This window comes from Acomys minous (assembly GCF_964271855.1).
Source record: "Acomys minous genome assembly, chromosome: 12".
Classification (NCBI taxonomy): domain Eukaryota; kingdom Metazoa; phylum Chordata; class Mammalia; order Rodentia; family Muridae; genus Acomys; species Acomys minous.
In genome coordinates, this window is record NC_140493.1 from 4902360 (window position 1) to 4922187 (window position 19828).

The window sequence follows — 19828 nt, forward strand, 5'->3', positions numbered from 1 at the left end:
CGAGGCCAGCCTGGTCTACAAAGTGAGTCCAGGACAGCCAAGGCTACACAGAGAAACCCTGTCTCAAGAAAACCAATAAATAAAATATACGGCTGGTCATGGTGGCACATGCCTCTAATCCCATTACAGGGAAGGCAGAGGCAGGAGGATCTCTATAAGCTAAAGGGTAGCCTGGGATAAATAACAAGAGCCAGGACTACATATGGAGATGCTATTTTAAATAAATGAACAAATCCTCCCTGCTTCTGAGATTTGTTTCTATTATAAATTATATTCCTACACAATTTCCCCGCCCTCCAGTCCTCTCCCTACCCCTGCCCCAACCCCAACAAGGTCCCTTCTGAAGGGAATTTTTTTTTTTTTAATTTAAAAAATAAGAGCCAGAGCCAGGCCATGGTGGCACATGCCTTTAATCCCAGCACTTGGGAGGCAGAGGCAGGCGGATCTCTGTGAGTTTGAGGCCAGCCTGGTCTACAAAATTAGTCCAGGACAGCTCAGGCGACACTAGTCTGGCCTTGAACTCACACAGATCCACCTGCTTCTGCCTCCCAAGTGCCGGGGTTAAAGGCATTGGCTACTGAGTGCATTTCAAAATGTGCCTTTTTCGTTCTGCTTACTAGAGCCAAGGGACATTTTTCTTCACAGTGAGAACTTGGTGAGGCTCCTGTAGGTAAAACACACCCTGAGGAATCCCTGCTGTAGACCAGGCTGGTCTGCGACTGAGAGACCCCTCCTCCTTCTGCCTCCTACTGCTGGAATTCTGTGTAGACCAGGGTGGCTTTGAACTCAGGGATCTTCCTGCCACTGCCTGCTGAGTGTTGAGATTTTTTTTTTTTCTGAGACAGGGTTTTTCTGTGTAACCTTGGCTGTCTTGGACTCACTTTGTAGATCAGGCTGGTCTCAAACTCACAGCAATCCGCCTGCCTCTGCCTCTCCAGTACTGGGATTAAAGGTGTGCATCACCACACCCTAGCTAAAGGAGTGTATCACTACAACCTGCCTACATTACTTAAATCCCCCCTCTCCTCAAGACAGGGTCTCTCTGTGTAGCCTTGGCTGTCCTGGACTTGCTTTGTAGACGAGGTTGGCCTCGAACTCACAGTGATCCATCTGCCTCTGCCTCCCGAGTGCTGGGATTAAAGGCGTGCGCCACCATGCCCAGCTACATCGTTTAAATTTTATAGACAAATAGCTTGCTAGACCTGGTAGGACAGGTTAGGAAGCTGAGTCCAGACGTTCAGAAGTTCAGTGCCTGCCTGGGCTATAGGCTCCGTTCAAGACCAACTTAGTCAAATTTAAAGCAACAAATCAAAACAGGGCTGAGGATACAGGTAGGCAGTAGTGCACTGCCTACCATAGGCACAAGGATCTAAGTTCAGCCTCCAGCAGGGTTGGAGGGAGGGCAGATGACAGGAGATTGTCCTGCTCAGGGAGAAAAGTTATTAGATGCTGGAGCTGGCTTAATAGAGGCCTAGAACTTAGGAAATTTCCACATAGTGCTGGTGGAACTTTCCACACTGTAGAGGCAGTTTTAGTCCAACCGTTTCCAGATCCTGGGCCACTTTACTGTTTCTAAACTAGTGTTTGGGCACGTGCCTCGAGTCATTTCTCTCATCTACCGTGGGGTGACCCTGGGATTGAGTTCAGGTCATCAGGGGTGGCAGCAGCCTCTTCTGCTAAGCCGTCTTCGGGGGACCCCCTTCATTCACATACATTCAAGTCCCAGAGGACTTCTGGGGTAAAAATCTGAGCCCCATATCTTCAAGATGGATTGCCAGTTCCTATGCCAGTGGTGGGTACAGTGGGCTCTTGGCCACCCACTCAGATCTGTTGTCTTAGATTGTGGGAATGTCAGCACTGAGTTGACCGCAGCAACAGAGGCGTGGCCACAGAGAGAGGAGCGGAAAGGCCCCACAAGTGAACCTGGTAGTGAGGTCAGCGCACAAACTATCTCCTGGTCTCTGTCTCTTGATAATCTCTCCCTGAGGTTTGGGTTTCCTAGACCTATTGACCTGAACTGCACTAACACTGCAGCGCCCTTGGGACCTGACCCGACGTTTGGAATCTGTGCCAGCAAGCATATCACAGTCACAGACAGGAGGAACGCGAGAGAAAAGGCCTCACCACCAAAATGAAATTATATTTAAGTCAGTAGTGTTCTTGAGCCTGGCGTGGTGTCGCATGCCAGCCGGATTTCTGAGTTCCAAGCCTGCCAAGGCTACTGTAAGGTCCGCGTAAAAAGAGACACGCTCCCCGCCGCCCCCAAACCCTCCCACTGAACAACAGCAAAACACATCGTGTCCTTTGGACATGGAAGCATGACATTTGTAACATTAATTTTATTCCTTCAAGTTGGTTATCGGCAGCAAAACGGAGGTAAAGGCTACTACTAGTGGAGCCGCTTTTCAAACCGGCTGCAGGTGTTGACACTGCTGCTAAGAACCCAGAAGCCGGCTTTTGTCTTGTTTTGTTTGTTTTTCGAAACAGGGTTTCTTCTGTGTAGCCCAAGCTGGCCTCGAACGCAGCGACTCGCCTGGCTCTGCCTCCAGAGTGCGGGGACTAAAGGTGCGCCCGGCCCTTTTCGCGGCTTTAATCGTCCCAGTTAGGACAGGGCCACTCACTGTCTCGTCTTTTCTCGGCTTCCTGAGAGTCTCGCCTATTTTCCCTTAAACCCAGTTTTACTAAGGCGCCTCGGTCACGAACGTCTGCGGAAAAGACCCAGCACCACGCAGCGCGAGGAGAACTGAGCCGGGGCGGGAATGGTGGGGGTGGCGGGGGTGGAGAAGGTGCTGGGGGTGGTGGGGGTGGTGGGGTTCGAGGGGTGGGGGTGGGGGGTGGAGGGTGGTGGGGGTAGTGGCGGGGGCGTGGGGTGGGTGGAGACGAGATTTTAAAAGAACAACTTCGAATAGCCCCGCCCACCCTTGGGTGTCACGTGACCAGCGCCAGCGTCCCGGCCGTAAATTCGTTCCTAGTACCGTACTGGCTAGTACTTTCGTCTACGGGACGTCGCTGGGTTCATTCCGGAAGTAGGCTCTTGAATCTTCGGCTTCCTGGGCGGAAGTGTGTCACGGCCTGGTGGTCTACTCTTGGAGGAAGTTCGTCACGTCGTAGTTGTCTCGGCACAGCGGATGTGTGTCGCCGCTTAGGTGACGCTGGGAAGTGCTTGCAGCCCCCGCCGCTGCCTTTTGCTTGAAGCACTATGGAGGGAGAGAGGAAGAACAACAACAAGCGGTGGTATTTCACTCGAGAACAGCTGGAAAATAGCCCTTCGCGTCGTTTTGGCGTGGACTCAGATAAAGAACTCTCTTATCGCCAGCAGGCGGCCAATCTCCTCCAGGACATGGGACAACGTCTTAACGTGTATCCTTTCCGCCTAGGCCCTCGGCCTTGGAGCACGTCCGGCCATGCTTCGGCGTCCTGGCCCGGGCAGAGGTGGGTAAGGTGGTAGCCGGGGCCGGACGGCTAGTGCGGAGAGCCCACAATGGCGCTGGCCGAACAGTGAGTGGTTCGCGGGAGGGAAGTGAGGCGGAGTCAATTTCCCGCTCGCTCACCGGTGCCACCAGCCTGGCTGGGGTTTCGTGCCTTCTCCGCCTTTGTGCCTTCCCAGCCCCTGTGCTCTGAATTCTGTCCTGTTTTGGTGGCTTTTGAGAGTCTTCCTTCTGTCGTGAGCTAAGGCTCCATTTAAGAGGTTTCACGCTGCTTTCCAAAGTGTATGAAAAGGGTTCCGGGAAATTCTATACCCTGAGGACTTGAGAAGGTGGTCTAGAATTTGTGCCCCAGGTTTTGTTTCCAAACCTGTATCTCCTGTTTACTAGCTTGTTAACTTGTCAAGTTCGCTCCACCACAGAGCTTCATGTTCTAGTAGCAGTTTCGTAGGATTTAAGAGGAAGGAAAGATGTCCAACTTCGGTTCGTAGGGACGTGTAAGTATTGATGTGCTTTAACTAGATTGCAGAATTTTAAGTCCTTGTTTCTCTGGGCCACTAGTGATGTTTTTGTTAGAAAATAGGTATTTTAGTACCCCCCTTTTTTTTTCTTTAGAAAATTTGGTCTTTTGTGGCAGAGCTAATGTTTGTAAAGTTCTTTCCATGTACCACATGATTTTTCTTTTAGTTGCACTTCCACTTACGTAGGTTCTATTTAAGAGTGGTGCTGAGGGCTGGCCATAGTGTTGTAGGCGTTTGATCCCAGCACTGGGGAGGTAAAGGCAGGCCAAAGCTACCTAGTAAGGCCCTTGACTCAAAAAAAAAAAAGTGCTGAGTTTAGGTCTATAATGTTTACGTTTGAAGGTTGTATATTACTTCCAAATAGGTTTTCTCTTTATTGCCAGTTGTTTCCTTACGTTTTCATTATTTGTGCATTGGTGTTTTGCCTGCATGAATGTCTCTGTAAGGCTGTCAGATCCCCTGGAACTGTTACAAAACAGCTGTGAATTGCCAAGGACTTGCTGGTGATTGAACCCAGGTCCTCTGGAAGAGCAGCTGGTGCTCTTAACCACTGAGCCATCTCTCCAGCCCCTAAGTTTCTGTAGATGTTTAAAGCACCTTTAAAAGTGTCTTTCTTTCTGCTTGTTGCCATCATGTTGGCATCTTTATACAGACTGTTGCTGAGGTCTGGCATTAAAGCTGGAGGGATAACATACAAATGAAAGGCTTAACTTGGAGCGTGGCAGGAGTTTCTTTTTAGTGGATGGCCAGCAAATCATTTCAAAGGTTTTGTAGTTCAGAGGTCATGTGATATTTCCTGACGGAAACAGAGCTAAGCTGGGTGTGGTGGCACACGCCTTTAATCCCAGCGCTTGGGAGGCGATGGCAGGTAGGCAGATGGACTTCTGAAGTTTGATGGCAGCGTGGTCTACAGAGCTGGTTTTAAGACAGCTAGGGATACACAGAAAAACCCTGTTGGGAAACATCATCCACCCTTCTAAGCGCCCCCCCACCCCCCAAAGAAAAGAGAACTGAAGTTTAGAAGATGAGAGAGAGAGACACATAGATTCCTAGGGGCAGTAAGGGAGGGCCTTGTAAATATTCTTTAAAAGTTATTTTTTGTGGGGCTGGCTCAGCAGTTAAAGAGCGCTTGTGCTCTTAACCCACCTGGTAGACCACAACCATCTGTAACTCCAGTTCTGGGGTATTCCATGTCCTCTTCTGGTCTCTGGGGCACCAGACATTGCACATATATAGATGCAGGCAAATGCTGATAGACTTTAAAAGAAACCTTTTTTTGAAGTTATCCTTGGCCAGGCAAGATGGCCCAGCAGATAAAAGCTCCAGTCTCCAAGCCTGTAACCTGAATTATATCCCTGAGACTCATAGGGTAGAAAGATAACTGTCTCTCGGCAAACTGCCCTCTGACCCCCACCCCCACCCCAAAAGGAAATGGAATAAAAACAGTATCCTGAGCTCATGGGTCCAGAAGGCAAGTGACATGACAGAAAAGCATGGGACGGTATGTAGCTTGTGTTGCATGTTGGCTTCCACCTTGCCACTTGTTTTGTGTAGTCGGTAAGTTCATATTAAGTACCTGTTAGGTAGAGGACATGTCAGCTGTCAGGAGTTAGTGGAGGAAAACAAATCTGCTATTTGGTTTGAAGAGTAAAGTGTTAGTTTTATGTGAGATCATGTACTGTGCTTGGCCGTTTGTTCTTTTGGAAAGGAGATTGTACTGCCTGTGTCTGACCCTTGACTTGGGCCCTCAGCTCACAACTGACCATCAACACTGCTATTGTGTACATGCACCGGTTCTACATGATTCAGTCTTTTACCCAGTTCCATCGATACGTAAGTATAACTTAGTATGGGACAATCCCTTTGGGTTTGAGTGTTGCAGCCTATTTTATCATTGGTTGCTGTTTCTGAAGTAGGTTTTAATTTTAGAATTTAGGGCTGGTCATTTTGAGTTTAGAAAAAAAAATCATGATTTAAGTATAGCTTTACAGTGGTAAATAAATTTATGGCCATAAGAAGACAAATGTAAGTTAGATTTTGCAAAACATTTACTAAAATCCAGTGGTTACCTGGAGGGGTAATGCCTGGGGAATGACTTTTTTCCAAAACAGGGTCTCTCTGTGTAGCCTTGGGTGTCCTGGACTTGCTTTGTAAACCAGGCTGCCCTTGAACTCACAGCGATCTGCTTGCCTCTGTCTCCCAAGTGCTGGGATTAAAGACATACTCCACCACGCCCGGCAGGGAAATGACTTTTAAGAATGGGGAAAAATAGGAGTAAGAGGATATTTTTTCTTGGACAAAGTTGTAAGTATAATAGTGCTGTTCTCAGTTTGTTACCTGAAATGTCTGGCTTAACATTTGGTGATCTGGAGGTGAATTTGTAGTGATATCTCAGTTGCAGTAAGTCTGCATTTGCAGAATTAAAGTCCTAAGGTACTAAGGAGATATTTGAACAAATCATCTGGGGTTGTGGGTCAAGTGCTCTATAATTTTTAGGAGATGTTCTTTTCTTTTTAGTTAAAAAATTTTTTTGTTGTTGTTGGTTTTTCGAGACAGGGTTTCTCTGTGTAGCTTTGGCTGTCTTGGACTCGCTTTGTAGACCAGGCTAAGCTTGAACTCACAGCGATCCACCTGCCTCTGCCTCCCGAGTGCTGGGATTAAAGGCGTGCACCACCATGCCTGGCTTCTTTTTAGTTTTTTAAATTTGTTTTTTATTTTCCAGAGACAGAGCTTCTCTGTAGCCTTGGCTGTCCTGGACTCACTTTGTAGACCAGACTGGCCCCAAACTTACAGCGATCTGCTTGTCTCTGCCTCCCTGTATTACTATTTTTTAAAGCTTTTTTTTTTTTGAGACAGGGTTTCTCTGTGTAACCTTAGCTGTCCTAGACTTGCTTTGTAGACCAGGCTGGCCTTGAACTCACAGCGATCCACCTGCCTCTGCCTTCCGAGTGCTGGGATTAAAGGCGTGCGCCACCATGCCCGGCTACTTTTTAAAGTTTTCGAGGAAACATGTTTCAAATTTAGGATCTATCTAAAGAAGGATTTGGTATGATTGTGTGTGTGTGTGTTAGTGCCTGGTACAGTGTGTGAGTGCCCACAGAGGCCAGACGAGGGCCCTGAGTTCCCTGGAGCTGGAGGTACAGGCTGCTGTGTGCATCCTAGGTGGGTACTGGGAACAAACTACTGAGCTATCCAGCCCAGGCAGCACATTTTGGTGCCTTAAGAAGAAACTTTGTGAAGCTAATAGAATTCCTGTAATGTAAGAAATGGGAAGAATCAGATTTAGGAGGAACAGGGATCCTAAAGTGTTCCTAATTTTGGGTGATTTTAGTCAGTTTGACTCTTTATTGCCCTTAGCACCCATATTTCCAATTAGCCTTTATTGAGGCTATCTGATAGCTCTGAAACAGACGTAGAGAATGAAGAATGACATCAAAGAGGAATTCCTTATTTGTCTTAGTAATTTTGATAGTTTTCTACATTCAGCTTTCTTTTTTTTTTTTTTTTTTTTTCTTTTTGGATTAGGGCTTACTATGTAGTCCTGGCTGGCTTGAATTTCCAAGCAACTGGTGTTATGAGCAGAGGGCACAAAGCCTGCCAAGGCTTCTCTTTTATTGTAATAAAGATTTGAGTGTGGTGGGGCACACCTTTAATCCCAGCACTTGGGAGGCAGAGGCAGGAGAATTTGAAATCTAGGGCAAAATCTTAAATCAGGTTGTTAAGTGTGCATTTATGTGTTAGCATATATTTCTCTTATTGAAATGACATACTTTCTTATTGCCTTTGTGTTAACCTTGCTTAAGACAGAGGTTTATCTTTTTTTTTTTTCCTAAAGGACCTCCAGTAAGCTGGTTGAATTAATGCTCTGATAATTATTTCATTGTAGAGATGTTCTTTTGGATATCATGTTTTTTTGTTTTCATTTGTCGGTTTGAGATAGCGCCTCATTATGCAGCCCTGACTGGTCTAGAACTCAGAGATTCACCTGCCTTTGCCTCCTGAGTGCTGAGGTTAAAGGCGGACACTACCACACCTGGTGTCCTGACTTTTAAAGTAGTCTTTAGAGTATTGATTTTAGATATATTCTGGAGTTAGCACATTAAAAACATTACCCTTTTAATATAACATTAATTTTATAAGTTGAATTTAGCTGTGATCAACTAAAGTTAGTTTTGAGAAGGCTTAAAAGGTAGCATTGATGGTGAGCCCGTCAAGCCAGCCCTTGTGGAGGTGTGTACATGCGTGCATAATGTACATGATGTGTGTGTGTGTGAATGCAGTCCACACTGCTTATGGTGCACATACGGAGGTTAGAGGACACTTTTCGATTTTCTTCTTTTGCCATGGGTGCTAGGGATCGAACTCAGGTTATAAAGTTGCGGCACATCAGGAACTTTGCTGAGCTATCATACTAGCTGCCTTGGGAATTTTGATTTATTTATTAGAAATATAATGACTTCATGGTAAAAGTTAACAGTACAGAATCGTATGCAGTGAAAGCTCTTCTGCTCTGTAGAGCACTCACTGATCAGTATCTGACATGCAGCATCATGTCTTTCTGATATGAACTTGTCATACCCTGATTATACAACTTTCTGGAACATTCTCTTCATGCTGTTTCTCATAATTTAGGTGGCTTCAAGGAGACAGGGCATGGTGGTGCACACTTGTAATTTCAGATCTTGAGGGCCAAGGCAGGAGGATCCGAAGAGTTTGAGGGTAACAGACCTAGTCATGGACAGACAGAATCACAGGGGGCCTGGGAGATGTGTCATTTGGTAAGTGCTTGTCATCCAGGCGTGGGGACCTGAGTTTGATGTCAAACTCTACAGAAGTCTGGCTGTGGTGGGATGGGGCTGGAGAGGTGCTGGTTCAGATGCAGGCACACATGCACATAGATAAAAATAAATAGAAAGCCGGGCGTGGTGGCGCACGCCTTTAATCCTAGCACTTGGGAGGCAGAGGCAGGCGGATAGCTGTGAGTTCGAGGCCAGCCTGGTATACAAAAGTGAGTCCAGGACAGCCTAGGATACATAGAGAAACCCTCGAACCCCCCCCCCCCCAAACAAAAATTGAAAGATTTGGCATGGTGGTGCATAGGTGTAGTTGCAGCACTGGGAGTTGGGGATAGGACTCTTGGGACTTGCTAGCAAGTGCTTAGCCGGGTTCTTGAGCTCCTGGTTCAGTGAGAGACCCTGTTTAAAAAAGAAAAGATGGGGCCTGAAGAGACAGCTCAGCAGCTGGTTAAGAGCACTGACTGCTTTTCCAGAGGACCTGGGTTCAATTCCCAGCACCCACATGGTAGCTCACAACCATCTGTAACTCTTAAGATCTGACACCTTCACACAGACATACATGTGTAAAGTGGGCAAAACACCAATGCATATAAATAAAAATAAATTATTGAAAAATAAAGAAAAAGGAAAAGATGGAGAGGGATTGAGGAAGACCTATTGGACACACCTGTCTTCACACACAAACACCTTGAAAAAAATTTTTTTTGAAGATTTATTTATTCTGTATACAGTGATCTGCCTGTGTGTACACCTGCAAGCCAGAAAAGGGCATCAGATCACATTATAGATGGTTGTGAGCCACCATGTGGTTGATTGCTGGGGACTGAATTCAGGACCTCTGGAAGAGCAATCAGTGCTCTTAACCTCTGAGCCATCTCTCCAGCCTGAAAATATATTTCTTTTTAATTAAAACATTTTTTTGGGAGGCAGGTAGAGTTTTTCCGTGTAGCCTTGGCTGGCCTGGAACTCACCGAGCTCTGCCTACCTCTGCCTCCCCAGTACTGGGATTAAGACATGTAACGCCACGCCCGGCTACTATAAGCATTCTTAAAGGTAAAGGCCTTTTAATTTGTTTTTATTCCATTTGTATGAGTGTTTTCCTGCACCTATGTTTCTATACCACAAGCTTGCTTGGTGCCTGAGGAGGTCAGAAATAGGCATCGGTCCCTTGGGACTAGAGTTATAAGCATTGTCAGCTGCCACACTAGGAATCAAACCTGGGTCTTTTGTTGGAACAGCTAGTGCTCTTCACCACTGAGTCATCTCTCTGTCCCGTCAAATGACTTATGAAAGGTTCACAAGGACTGGGGAATGTGTCTATATGCCTAGCACATGTGAAGCCCTGGGCTGGACTCCCCACACTGGAGAAGGAACAAGAAGAAGTTAAGTGGCCCATAGATTTATGTCCTTATGATAGTTTATTTAACTAGTTCTCTTTTGGTGGATATTCAGGTGAGTTCTAATTTATTATTAAAATATTCCTTGGGGCCTGGTGGTGGTGGGGTTGGTGCATGCCTTTAATCCCAGCCCTTGGGAAGCAGAGGCTGGTGGATCTCTGAGTTCGAGGCCAGTCTGGTGTACAAAGTAAGTTCCAAGACAGCCAGGGCCACCAAGGGAAACTCTGTATTGAAGAAAGAAAAAAACAAAACAAAACACAACCCAACAGTCTTATATTTACATAGATCACTTATAACCATTTAAATATAAATGCTAAGGGTATGCATAAGTAAAGTTTTTGTTGTTAGTTTGCCCTTCTGAAAGAATTTATCAGTGTATTGTTTGCAGCAGCATAAAAGACTCCCATTAGTTTACTTGAATTCAGAATTCACCAACTGAACTTCCATGTATGCTGCCTTAAATCTTTTCAAGTTAGGAATAGGAAAGTTCTAGAAATTACCTCTGATGCTTTTGTGTTTATGTTGTAATTTATATATTTAAAAATTGTTGGTGCTCTGGGTGCTGGAATTACAGGGGTGCACCACCATGCCCAACTTCGCTTTAGTTTTTTAGATGGGGATCTCACTGTGTAGCCCAGGCTGGTTTGGTACCCACTACTTGTTTAGCTCAAGATTGCCCCAACTGGTAAGCCTTCTGCCTCATTCAGCCTCTTGGATGTTTGATTATGGATGGGTGTGAGCAACTATACCAAGGTTACTGGGATCTTTTGTTGTTTTTTTTAAACTGGTAAACTGGAATTCAAGAATAAGTAAATTCAAAGACAAAGTAAGCAAGTGCCAGCAGCTACAGGGCCAGATCAGGAGACTCCTAATGAGGGAAGAATTGACACAAATGGTCTAAAACCAAACACTGTTCATGGCTGCCTAATTTTGTGAGGGGGAGGGAGGGTCAGTGAATTGCAGAATCTTTAAAAGTTTAGGGGAATTTTTAAAAATTTGGGGGCTCAGCAGATAAAGTGGTGGCTTATGTCAAAAACTCCATCCCACATAAAATCCAGATGCAGCAGCATGTCTATAATATCAGGGTGAAGGGGTAGAATAGGACCCAAGCCAAAATGGCGGCTCCAGCTCAGTGAGAGACCTTGTTTCAAAAAAAACAGAGAGCAATAGAAGATTTGATGTCCATCTCTACTTTCGCCCCCTACGCACAAGCAAGCACACAACTGCACACAACACACACTAAGTAAAAATGGGTTTGTGGAGTGTGGCAACCCACAGCTGCAATCCCAGCACCCCAGAGGTAGAAAGTGCATCTGAGGTGAAGACCAGCCTGGTGTACATGGTGAGTCTCATTAAATTAAAAAAAAAAGTATGTATATATGTATGTGTATATAGTATATATATATGTTTTAAAAAAAGGGAAGGAAGGAAGCCGAGGCCGGCAGATCTCTGTTCCAAGGCCAGCCTGGTCTACAAAGCAAGTCCACGACAGCCAAGGCTACACAGAGAAACCCAGTCTCAAAAAATCAAGGGATGGGGGGAAATAAAAGCAAATAACAAATATAAACGGTCCAGTTTCCAGTGGCAAGCAACAGCACCTGCAGCTGCTCACATGAATACTTGAGGCAGTGTCAGGACTGGTGCTGTGATTTGACAGGTGAGGGAAAAGTATGATAAGACCTTTGAGATTGTAGTGGAGACTTGATGTGTGTGAGATTTAGCTCCTCTTAGATGTCATTATCATCTAGAATTAAATAACAAGTGTGGCTTTTTCCCCCCTCTCTGAAGTCGATGGCTCCAGCAGCCTTGTTTCTAGCAGCAAAAGTGGAAGAGCAGCCAAAAAAGTTGGAACACGTGATCAAGGTAGCACATACTTGCCTCCATCCGCAGGAGTCACTTCCTGACACAAGGAGTGAGGTAGGTGGCTGTCTACACCTTCACAAAATCATTACTTCATTTTGCAACTTTGAACCTGCGATGTTAAACTTTCTAGTGTTTATTTTTCTTTTTCCCTGAGTCAGTGTTTCTCTGTGTAACCCTGGCTGTCCTGGAACTCACTCTGTAGACCAGGCAGGCTTAAAACTCACTCTATAGACCAGGTAGGCCTTGAACTCACTCTGTAGACTAGGCAGGCCTTGAACTCAGTGAGGCCTCCCTAGTTCTGGGATTAAAGGTTTGTGCCACCACTGCCTGGCCAGCATTTACTTTTTAAAATTAAAAAAATAAAATAAAATTTATCCAAAAGTTTGTCATAAAATTGAAAGCTATGTAAGAGCAAAGAAGAATCATATCACCTGGATAGGTTTTTTTCACCCTCTGTATCCAAAATATTTTTCTTATTCTCTCCTGTTTAAAAATGGCCAGGAGGGCTGGAGAGATGGCTCAGTGGTTAAGAGCCTTGTCTGCTCTTCCAAACGTCCTGAGTTCAATTCCCAGCAACCACATGGTGGCTCACGACCACTTACTCTGAGATCTGGTGCCCTCTTCTGGCAATGCAAGCTCACAAAGCAGGCAGAACACTGTATAAATAAATAAATAAATAAATAAATAAATAAATAAATAAATAAATAAATTGTATTTTGGGCCGGGCGTGGTGGTGCACGCCTATAATCCCAGCACTTGGGAAGCAGAGACAGGTGGATCACTGTGAGTTCGAGGTCAGGCTGGTCTACAAAGTGAGTCCAGGATAGCCAGGGCTACACAGAGAAACCCTATCTTGAAAAACGAAAAAAAAAGTTCAGGTAGTAGTTCAACAAACACATGCATATTTACATCTCTAACCATTCTGTTAAGAAGCAGACAGCTTTTAGCTGTTGTTTTTTCAAGACAGGATTTCTCTATGTAGCCTTGGCTGTCCTGGAACTCACAGATCCACCTGCCTCTGCCTCTTGAGTGCTGGGATTAAAGGTGTGGACCGCCACCACCTGGCTGTTTCCAGCTTTTTTATTGTCTGTCTGTCTGTCTTTCTTATGTAAGCAGTGCTCTGCCTACATATACACCTGCAGGTCAGAACAGGGCATCAGATCACATTATAGATGGTTGTGAGCCACCATGTGGTTGCTGGGAATTTAACTCAGGTCCTCTGGAAGGCAGTGCTCTTAACCACTGAGCCATCTCTCCAGCCATGGAAATTTAAGAATGAGAAAGGATCCCTGCCTGACTTAAACAACAGTTTGAAAATGAACACATGCCTAGAGATAACAGGTTTTGTATGTGTTTATTATTAAATTTGACTTTAGCTAAAAGGCCAAGAAGCATTATGGTAATTATTAAAGAGTCCAAACTATTTTTCTGAGACAGGGTTCAAACTCTTATTAAAATTCATTTCAGGTGCTCGCTTCGGCAGCACATATGCTAAAATTGGAACGGTACAGAGAAGATTAGCAGTGTCCCTACACTAGGATGACACACAAATAGGTGAAGTGTTCCATATTTTTAAAAAAAGAAAAGAAAAAAAAACCAATTTCAGATTAAAGTTCATGTTTTCTTCCTGTGAGAATACTGTTAAATACAGTTCCATAGAGACTCTGTTGGACCTTTATCCTGTGCATATATGCGTTTGTTTTGTTCCATGCTTCCTGGTGTGTGTGTGTCAAACACTATTGCAAAGCCACTCCCCCAAGCTGAATGTGGTTGTGTACACCTTAAAACCTATCACTCAGGAAGCAGAGGGCAGGAGGACTTCTGAGGCCAGCCTGCTCTATATACTGAGTCTTAGAGCAGCCAGGGCTACATGGTAAGTGCTGTGTCTTTAAAAAGAAAAGAACCATACTCTCAGTCCTTGGCTTTTGTAATGAAAGGTGACTCTCCTGGCTTTTTAAAATTTATTTTTTAAAAATGATTTATGGGGTCTGGAGAGATGGCTCAGAGGTTAAGAGCACTGACTGCTCTTCTAGAGGTCCTGAGTTCAATTCCCAGCGTCCACATGGTGGCTCACAACCATCTGTAATGTGATCTGATGCCCTCTTCTGGCCTGTAGTTGTACATGCAGGCAGAGCGCTGTATACATAGTAACAAATAAATTCATCTTTTAGAAAAGATGTTAAAAATGATTTATGTATTTAATTAAATGCATATTATATGGGTGCAGGTGTCCACGGAGGCCAGAGGTCTTGGATCACCCTGAAGGTATAGGTGGCAGCAAGCTAACCAGTGTGAGGCTTGGAATTAAACTCTGATTTTCTGTGAGAGGAGTGTATGCTCTTAGCTACTGAGCCATGTTTGCAGTTTTGGTTTTAGAAGCCAGTGATTGGAGCCAGGCATGTTGGTGCACGCTTTTAATCTCAGCACTGGGAGGCAGAGGCAGGTAGATAGATCTCTTGTGAGTTCCAGGCCAATGATTGGAGATGTTGAGAATTCTAACACTTAAAATTGAGGGAAAATTATAGATTAATGTTACTAGGTCATTTAAGTCTCATATGGGCATATGGATCATGCTTTATGAAAAAAGTATATAGATTTGTATATGTACTCTTTATTTTGTGTATCCAGTTTCAGTGTGTGTGCTACTGAAACAAGCATTGATAGCCACTTTATCGCTGTGATGAAACATCTGAAAAACAGCCCAAGGGAAGAATTGGTTTCTTTGGCTCGTAGTCTCACAGGCTCTTGCCTGCGGTTATTTAGCTGTATTACTTTTGGTCCCGTGGCTGTGAGGCAGGACATCATGGTCTGGAAGGAGCAGGATGCCGAGCAACAGCAAAGTGCCAGGGATAAAATGCACTCTGTGGAGGATGTGCTTCTGTGACCTGCCTCGTCAGATTATAACAGCATCTCTGGATTAATCCACTGATGAGGTCAGAGCATTCATGATCCAATTACTTCCTAAAGGCCCGTCAGCTGACAGCCAGACCCTAACAGTTTGGGTGCTGTGCCTGTGTGCCTGCATGTATGCATGCCAGTTAGCCAGCCAGCCATGGCCTGTGTGGAGGCCAGACTACAACCTTGTGGGATTGGTTCTCTTCCTCCTTTACTGGGGTTCCTGGGATCAGTCTTGCGTGACAGCATCTTGGCTGCTGAACCATCTCTTCAACCTGACACCTGGGCCCTTTAACACAGGAGACTGGGAAACATTGTCTACTCTAACCGACACACTTTCCCCTTCTCCAAAGCACACTCATATAATTCCTTACTTAAGTATTGAGCCCCTATGAGGTGGTAATAGGAAGACTTTTGTACTTTAATATATTGGAGAGAGGGCTAGCATAGTAAATTCTTATTTGATTTACTAATAAATAATACAAAGTTTAATATGAAATTGGCTACAACCATAAGAATAAAGGCTCCGTGGTGATAAGGACATTATGCTTTCTTTTGATACTTTATATTGTTTTAGTTCCTTCCTTCCTTCTTTCAAGTCAGGGTTTCTATTTGTGCCTGGCTTGCTGGAACTCATTATATAGACCAGACTGACCTCAGTGACCTGCCTGCCTCTGCCTCTAGAGTGCCAGGATTTAGGTTGTGTGCCATCACTGCCTGTCACAGTTTTTACTTTTATTTTATGTGTATATATATGTGTGTGATTCAGATCCCTGAGAATTGAGGTTACATACAGCCGTGTGGTGCTGGAGAATTGGACCTGGTCCTCTGGAAGAGCAGGTGGTGTTCTTAACCGCTGAGCCATCTCTTTCCAGCCTACTGTGATCTCTTAACTCCTTACCCAGATTTCATTTTCCTAGAGACCAGTTTTTTCCAAAGAAGTATAAAAGCCATATTTACAAAATTTTTGTTTTGTTTTCTGAGACAGGGTTTTTCTGTGTATCTTCGTCTGACCTAGATTCGCTCTGTAGACCAGGCTGACCTCAAACTCACAAAGATCCACCTGCTTCTGTGCCTCTTGAGTGCTGGGATTAAAGGTGTGCACCACTACTGCCCAGCCATATTTGTAAACTTTGTAAAAATTTTAACTTTAATAAAATCCTTGAGATGAGGGGAGGTGGAGGTATAGTTCAGTGATAGAGCAATGCTATGTGGTTAAGTCCTTACTGCTCAGGATAGGGCTTACAGCTGGCTCACTGGAAGGTGCTTGCTACCAAGGCCGACAACCAAAGGCCGATACCTAAACCCACAGAGAGCACTGACCTGAACACGTTGTCCTCAAACTTGCACATGCAAGCTGGTGTGCACACGCCTCTCTCCCTATGTACTATAAACAAATGCAAGACGATTTCAGCCTTCATTTCACAATTGCAATTTTCACTGGCTATAGTTTATTTTATTATTTATTTATTTTATTTAGGTTTTTCGAGACAGATTTTCTCTGTGTAACAGCTCTGGCTGTCCTAGACTCATTTGTAGACCAGGCTGGCCTTGAACTCACTGAGATCTTCCTGACTCTGCCTCTTGAGTGCTGGGATAAAAGGAGTGCACCACCGTGCACAGCCTTATAGTTTTAGTGGCAGAAATCTGAGTGACTGTTTTGAAACAGTCTCTTCATGTAGCCCTGGTTGTCTTTGAACTCAGGTCCATCCGCCTCTGCCTTCTGAGTGCTGCCCCCTGGGCCTGGCTTTGAGAAGACTTTTTAAATTTATTCCCCTTATGTTTTTTTTTTTAAAGAGGGTGGAGTTTTTGTTTGTTTATTCGTTTGAGACAAGGTTTCACTGCGTAGCCCTGGCTTGCATGGCATCCTGTAAGTACAGCCTGGCCTCCAACTTTCAGAGATCCATTTTACTTGCCTGTCTCCCAAGTGCTGTGATAAAAGCATGCCCCCAATGCCTAGCTCCTTTGAGCTCTTAGAGATCTAGTATCAGCTCAAAGAGAAATTTATTACTTATTTATTTGGTTTCCCTGTGTAGCCTTGGCTGTCCTGGACTCACTTTGTAGACCAGGCTGGCTTTGAACTCACAGAGATCCACCTGCTTCTGCCTCCCAAGTGTTGGCATTAAAAGCGTGTACTATCACTGCCCAGCCTCAAAGAGAAATTTAATGTATTTAATGTGAGTCAAATATTTATCAGATGCTTGCAGGGCTCTTTTTTGAAAAAAAAAAAAAGAGTTTATTTATTTATTGTATATGAGTGCTCTATTTGCATGTACACCTGTTATGCCAGAAAGAGTGCTTTAGATCACATTATGGATGGTTGTGAGCCAACATGTGGTTGCTGGGAATTGAACTCAAGACCTCTGGAAGAGCAGACAGAGCTCCTAACCGCTGAGCCATCTCTCCGGCCTTACAGTGCTTTTAAATGGCCTGCAAATAAAATGTGATATTTATTTATTTACTCATTTATTTATTTTTTGAGACAAGGTTTCTCTGTGTAGTCCTGGCTGTCCTAGAACTCTCACTCTGCACCAGGCTGGACTCTAGCTCATAGAGACCTACCTGCCTCTGCCTCTGAGGTGCTGGGATTAAAGGCGAGCGCCACTACTGACCGACTGTGATTCCTTTTAAAGGTTTATTTATTATGTATACAGTGCTCTGCCTGCATGTACACCTGCACACCAGATGATGACACCAGATCTCATTATAGATGGTTGTGAGCCACCATGTGGTTGCTGGGAATTGAACTCAGGACCTTCAGAGGAGCAGTCAGTGCTCTTAACCTCTGAGTTAATCTCTTCAGCCTGATTTTTTTTTCTTTTTTTCTTTTCTTTTTTTGAGACAAGAGTTTCTCTGTAGCCTTGGCTGTCCTGGACTCACTTTGTAGACCATGCTGGCCTCCAACTCACAGTGATCTATCTACCTGCCTCTGCCTCCTGATTGCTGGGATTAAAGGCGTGTGCCACCACCACCTAGCTTCCAGCCTGGTTTTTAAAGTTTTATGTGTATGAGTGTTTGCCTACATGTATGTAAGTGAACCACATGTATACAATGCTGAAAAGGCCAGCGAGGGCGTGGGATCCCCTGGAACTGGAGGTACAGATAACTGTGAGCTGCAGTGTGGGTGCTGGGAGCCAAGAGCACCAAGTGCTGCTCGCTGTAGACCCATCTCTCAGGGCCTCTATCCATACCGTTTGTTGTTTGTTTTTAAAATTGCTTGCTCTTTTGTGGGATATAACTTCTGTTTTTCTCTCTTAGGCCTACCTCCAACAAGTTCAAGATCTGGTGATTTTAGAGAGCATAATTTTGCAGACTTTAGGTAAGTTCATTTTCTTGAGAGCATGAAAAGGTACATATGGAATATAATGCTTTCATGTTAGATCTGTAAGATTAGGAGGACGTCTTTCGAAGGGATTGGGGCATGTCTGTAGCTGCATGGGATGCTTGAAACAGCCACTAGTCAGGAGTTTGCTTTTAATTTTCCTCATTGTAAGGTTTATGATTTATCTCTCTGTTTTAGAGTGTTTTGTTTGGCTTTTGGAGACAGGGTTTCTCTGTGTAGCCTTGGCTGTCCTGGACTCACTGTGTAGACCAGGCTGGCTTTGAACTCACGATCGGCCTCCTTAGTGCTGAGATTAAAGGAATCAGCTACCATGCCCTGCTCTGGCTCTGCTTTTTTTGTTTGTTTTGTTTTTTGAGATGGAGTCTATGTATTTGGCCTGGAACTCACAGAGATCCACCAGCCTCTGACTCCTGAACACACCAGGAGGTGCACGCCATGCCACCCGCCCTGCTGTGCTGCCAGGCCTGGCCAATTGTTTTTTACTTTAATAGACCAGGATTGCAATTGGCAAGAGAACAATTTTGTACTGAAATTTCTCCTCCTCCTCCTCCTCCTTCTTTCTGAGTTACTCTGGGTAGCTCTTGTCCTGGAAATCTGCTCTGGATACCAGCTGTATTAGTTATCCTATTGAATAATTTGCAACATGTGAATTGTTCATTATATCCATGTTTTGTTTTTGTTTTAACTTTATTGATTTACTTTGAGAATATCTTTTATCATGTAGCTCAGGCTGGCCCTTGACTCACTGTATATATCAGATTGGCATCAAATTTGCAGATGTCTTCAGCCTCCGGAGTGTGCCACTATGCATGGCTAGGATTTTTATTTCTGTGCTAAAATAAAATGTACTTACATCATTTTATCAATATACTGACCCTGTTAAATAATTTTGGTAATGACCTTTTGAAGTCAGACGTCCTGAGTTCAATTCCCAGCAACCACATGGTGGCTCACAACCATCTAGAACGTGATCTGATGCCCTCTTCTGGCCTGAAGGTGTACATGTAGGCAGAGCACTGTATGCATGATAATAAATAAATAATGAATCTTTTAAAAAAAAAAAAGCCGGGCGTGGTGGCGCATGCCTTTAATCCCAGCACTCGGGAGGCAGAGGCAGGCGGATCGCTGTGAGTTCGAGGCCAGCTTGGTCTACAAAGCGAGTCCAGGACAGCCAGGCTAACACAGAGAAACCCTGTCTCAAAAAAAAAAAAAAAAAAAAAAAAAAGAAGAAGAAGAAGTTGGATCAACAAGTACACATTATAATAGAGCTGATGAAAAGGAACAAAGTGAGGGCTAGAGAGATGGCTCAGAGGTTAAGAACACTGGCTGTTCTTCCAGAGGTCCTGAGTTCAATTCCCAGCAACCACATGGTGGCTAACAACCATCTGTAATGAGATCTGGTGCCCTCTTCTGGCCTGCAGGTGTACATGCAGGCAGAACATTATATACATAATAAGTAAATCTTAAAAAAAAAAAAAAAAAAAGAGGGAAAAAGGAAATGAGGTGAGAGGAATGAATTAAGATTTCTAATCCAGCCGCCCATGGTGGCCTTTAATCCCAGGACTCAGGGAGGCAGAGACAGGAGGAT

At 44.6% G+C, this 19828-nt stretch overlaps 1 protein-coding gene and 1 long non-coding RNA gene across 3 annotated transcripts in view; both read left to right on the forward strand.

Moving 5' to 3' along the window:
- The first annotated feature begins 2953 nt into the window (after window positions 1–2953).
- CCNT1 (cyclin T1) overlaps window positions 2954–19828 on the forward strand; it is a 31013-nt gene continuing 14138 nt past the window's right edge. The window contains exons 1-4 of one of the 2 annotated variants that reach the window (XM_084751182.1): window positions 2954–3360; window positions 5698–5779; window positions 11928–12056; window positions 18156–18216. In XM_084751182.1, coding sequence (XP_084607308.1) covers window positions 3200–3360; window positions 5698–5779; window positions 11928–12056; window positions 18156–18216 — 433 coding nt within the window. In that variant the 5' untranslated portion in view covers window positions 2954–3199. The remainder of the gene's footprint in view (window positions 3361–5697; window positions 5780–11927; window positions 12057–18155; window positions 18217–19828) is intronic. The other variant, XR_014773337.1, reaches the window with a different exon arrangement.
- Window positions 3370–4230, forward strand: LOC311580035. Its single transcript, XR_014773338.1, has 2 exons — window positions 3370–3432; window positions 3848–4230. It is a non-coding gene; the product is annotated as an uncharacterized lncRNA (long non-coding RNA).